Source organism: Heteronotia binoei, chromosome 6 (genome assembly GCF_032191835.1).
Source record: "Heteronotia binoei isolate CCM8104 ecotype False Entrance Well chromosome 6, APGP_CSIRO_Hbin_v1, whole genome shotgun sequence".
NCBI classification, from domain to species: Eukaryota; Metazoa; Chordata; class Lepidosauria; order Squamata; family Gekkonidae; genus Heteronotia; species Heteronotia binoei.
Genome location: NC_083228.1, coordinates 42,014,735 through 42,019,381, shown reverse-complemented (window position 1 = coordinate 42,019,381; position 4,647 = coordinate 42,014,735). Strand labels below are relative to the sequence as shown.

The window sequence follows — 4,647 nt, the reverse complement described above, 5'->3', positions numbered from 1 at the left end:
CTTGAAATGTATTTGAACAAAATGGCCATTGTCAAATCTCTTCAGATCCCCCCCCCCCCCCGGTATTCAAATTCCGGATTGCCTTTTGAAGCCTCTTCAATAAAGTCCTAGCAATAAGCAACATCCACATGGGCGGGGAGGGGGGGCGGGCAAGGGGAGGGAGGATGTAAGTAACAAGTACTGTAAATCGCTTACAACAGAGTTAACTGATCCGTTGGCAGACATTGTGGAGCCAGCCTTAGATGGGCTTTGGAAAATGTGTGAACAGCCTCTTTTGTCGGGGAGGCCTGATGACAATTAGACGGTACTTATCTGGCCTTTGAAGTTTGTTTACTCCAGCGGTGGTTTGCTCGGGACGTCCCTTAAAAGAGAGGCTTTCTCCAGCGGGCGCCTCCAGAGGCCGAGGGTCTGCTTGCCATTGTTCGCCGACAAGACCCGGAGGACAAGCAGCTCGCCATGACGAAGGCTCCTTTCTCTGTGGAGTGGCTTTCTCAGAGCAGCCAGGCTACCAAGCAGGCCCGGGACGGGTCAAAAACCCAGCCAGCCTGCTCTTCCACGTGTCCCAATGACACCCAAACCAAGCTGGGCAATCTCGTGCCGAACTCGCAGCCGGGGGTGACGGCCATACCCCAGAGTGGGAACAAAGTCCCTGCCAGAGACCACGAGGCGCCTCCCGAACATCGTCTTCCGCTCCAGAAGAACTCGGAGCGCCCTTCTTCAGCAGGTACTCGCTTTCCTCCTGTTTTTCCAGTAGCCACTGGATTCTTGAGGTTTTCTCTTCTGTGGCTTGGGCTTTCTTTTACAGAAACACGTGCAGTGAGCGTTGGGTTTCGAAATGGATCAAAGTTATGGGCAGCAAAGGAGGGGGCTTGTTTACAGAAGGGACTTTCAAAGCGGGGGGGGGGGAGGGAGAGGTCTACTCTTCGGTAATCCTGCGAACCTAATCAGTCTCTGGCGGGCCTTGGAGTCCCGCATATTAAAACCTGAGGGGAAAATAAAGATCAAAATAAGTAATAAGAAACCAGGGGCCAGAAAGCGAGAAAGAAACGGAACTTTGCAAGAGACCCTTGACGGCAACGCGTAGAAAAAGGATTCCCTTTTCAGCACATCTGTTTTTGTTTCCCAAAAAGCCTTCCTATATCCGCCCGCAATCTCGACGCGGGCGGCTTCCTCTTAAAGGAAAACCTGCCCGGAATGGAAAGTCCAACCCTAGGCAGGGAGCCCTATGACCGAGCAAGGCTAGGTTGGGATTCAGTGCTTACTAGAGGCAATGCGATTCTCTCCGGGGATTTATTTCTGAAGAAATGGGAATAGGGTTGCGTTGGGCGCATCCGGAACCCAGTTAATGTGGCGGGATGATTGAAACAATAACTCTGTCCGTGGCGAGAGGGCGTCCCTCTGCTTTTCGTGGGGACTGTGCGCTTCAGCGCTCTCGCTCTTCTTCACAGGAGCGCTGGCCGGTTCCAGTCGGGAGTGGGGCGGTGCAGAGTGCAGCTCGGACGGCGAGGGAAGCGTCACAGAGAGCCAGAGTCCGGAAGACGCCGGAGGTAGAAGCACAAGCAGCCGCCGTTTACGCACCGCTTTCAGCCTGGAGCAGATCAGCACCCTGGAGAGCTCCTTTAAGCGCCAGAAATACTTGGGAGCCGCGGAGAGGCGCAAACTGGCTAATAAAATGCAGCTGTCAGAAGTGCAGGTAAACTGATACAAAGACTTGCTGTTCCCCTGGGCAGGAGGGGGAAAGGGCACCAGTTCCCATAGATCCTAATAGGACCCACAGAATGATCAATATACAACGTGCCTAGCTCCATACCTTTCCTGTAAATAAGCGCAAATCGCTCAGAAGAGGGGATTTCAGGAAAACATGTTACAATTTCAGACAGATTCTTTCCTCCTTCCGGGTGGTTCTGTGGTTTCCCCCACCTCCCACGTCTTCACAACAAGCCTGTGAAGTAGGTTAGGTGACACAGTAGTGCCTTCCCCAAGTCATTCAAGGAGCTTCATGCTTGAGAGAATGTTAGAACTCAGCTCTCCTTTGTCCCACTTCAATACTCTGCAACTACTATGCAGTTCCCATGGAGCTGAATTACATCCTGGCCTCTGATGAATCCCTGACCTCTGAAATACATCCAAGAGGACATTCTGGTAGAGTAGGAGATCTGTGCGCTGTCATGTAATACATTGGCTTGGGAGGTGAACTCTGTTAGTGATAGAACAGGGCTGCCTACCTGGAAATATCTGTTAGTGAAAATGTGTTTTTTCTTTCAGTTCTTCACTCCCAGCCTCACTGCATTATGTGATATTTATTTATTACTTCACATTTCTATCCCACCCTTCCCAGTGACCTTTTACCAGTAACCTTTGCTATTAGACTTGAATGTTATCATGTTTTGTAATCCATTTGCTGACTCACTGAATAGTTTGTTTTGTTGTTAGATTCAATTATTGTTATCATTCAGATCTTATCATTTTGTAATCAGCTTACTGATTGACTGAATTGTTCTGTCTTTATTGTATTCTGCCTTGAGCCCCACTGAGAAAGGCAGACTACAAGTGAAAATAAAGAAATGAAAATCATGGAAGACTCATGATGGTATATTGGGGGGGAATTTAGTAAGAGGGTGAAAAATCTCAGCCAGTTTTGAAGAGTTTTTTAAATTCAAGATTAAATTTCAGGGCTTAACATTTTAAGAACATTACTGTTAAAGCTCATAATAACCATAGCAACAGTACAAATGGGACAGTCACCTTCTAGGCAAAAGAAAGCATGCCCTTGATTATTATATCTACCATGTATTATTTGTAATAATAGAGCGTAGAGTCAGTGAGTTGGGCTCAAGTATAGGTGCTTTAGAACCAGTAACAATTAGATTGCTTAAAATATGGAAAGTGACAGCCTTCTTCTTAAAAATGTATTTTATAGTACAGATAGCATCTCTTCCAATTTCTGGTTGAGTGACTAATAGGTTTTTTTACAGGTGTGAAAAGGTGGCCTCAGATCATTCCTTGTGAAAAAAAGAGAAACCATTATGCTAATGTTTTCAGGGATTTCAAAGTAACCAGAAGCTTTTTTAAAAGTTGTGGCTTGGTTGAGAATCAACAGGGCATTCTGTTGGCTAATTTTATATCCATGCTTTGTCTTTTCCTTTCACAGATCAAGACTTGGTTCCAGAACCGGAGAATGAAGTTGAAACGGCAGCTGCAGGAGATGAGACCAGATCCCTTCCATGCAGTGCCCTATTACAGCTCCCTCCATTTTGGACCTCATAGTGGGCCCCTGTCTTATGTTTACTCACCTCACCAGCAGACTCTTACCAGGAGAGAAGTTTTCTCTTCTGGCATCCCTTTCTCTCCAATGCCAGCTTCTGCCTTGGATCCCACAAGCACCTCTGGGGCTCAGTCAGGTGCCCTCTGGCCAGCATCTGTGCCCTATTTTGTGGGATACCCAGACCCTAGAACATTCTTCATGACTCTCTGAACCAGTCAATCCACAGGGACTGTGATGACTCACAGGAAAATTTGCACTAAGGCTAGCCCTTTGGGTTACCCAGAGCTGTAGTTGCCTAGTGGATTTCTGCTGAGATCCTTAGCCCTATACACTAGGGAGATATTTTGCACAGAGACATTTGCACATAGGTGATTGGCAAAGTAATATTCATATTACTGCAATGTGTTCAAATAAAGCTAATTCATTTGGTAAGACCTTGTTGGGTCTTTAGTTGTCCCATAAGTGTTGGCCTGGCCCTGGAGAACACAAGCTAGCTTCAATAGGAGCACATGCAGTTTTGCAGAGGCACAATATATGGAAGAACTGCATCTAAAGTTGGTCAGTAGCTCATTTCTATGAGGGATTTCGCAATAGTTTATTCTTGATTTTAAAAACAAGCTTCTTCTGTTTTGAGAGGTATGAAATAGCAGACTTCTAGACAAACTGAACATTCTTTGTTTCTTTGCAAAACTGTCCTTAAAACTATTGATGAACTGGAAAATGTTGTTCATTTCCAACCCAATAATGGAATCTCCTCTACCTACAATGCAGATCATAAACTAAATAACCAGCTAACTCAACAAACCCGTTGCTAAGCCTACAACATGAGCAGCAGTAGCTGTTGTGATCAATATGCCTTTAACTGTTCTTCTATGTGGTTACCAACTCTCTTGTTCTAGACTGGATACTGCAGACAGTTGTTTTGTTGTCATAAACTAATTCAAAATACTCTCTTCAGCTCACTTAACACTCAGACTTGAATTATTTGTAGGTATTTTGGAACTTAAATACCATAATGAAGATATGAAGCTGCCTTGGTCCATCAAAGTCAGTATTATCTTCTCAGATTGGCAGCGGCTCTTTCTTCAGGGTCTCAAGCTGAGGTTTTTCACACCTATTTGCCTGGACCCTTTTTGGAGATGCCGGGGATTGAACCTGGGACCTTCTGCTTCCCAAGCAGATGCTCTACCACTGAGCCACCATCCTTCCCCAAAAAATAAAAATGAATCCCAAAAATAACAGAAATAACTTCTGTTGGTACAGATGGATGTGAGCACTAATCAAATGAAGTGGGTATATGCAGTGCAACTCTGTTCTAAATATGAACATGTTGATAACACTTAGAATTTTAAAAATGAGTTTTTTGTGCGCTCAGAGTGCTT

The 4,647-nt window shown here is 45.4% G+C and overlaps 1 protein-coding gene across 1 annotated transcript; it reads left to right on the top strand.

The window, feature by feature from the left end:
- The first annotated feature begins 456 nt into the window (after positions 1-456).
- VENTX (VENT homeobox) lies at positions 457-3,803 on the top strand. Its single transcript, XM_060240926.1, has 3 exons — positions 457-724; positions 1,449-1,693; positions 3,152-3,803. Exons 1-3 carry the CDS (start codon positions 457-459, stop codon positions 3,473-3,475), a joined length of 837 nt encoding a protein of 278 aa, XP_060096909.1. The 3' UTR covers positions 3,476-3,803.
- Positions 3,804-4,647: the final 844 nt, after the last annotated feature.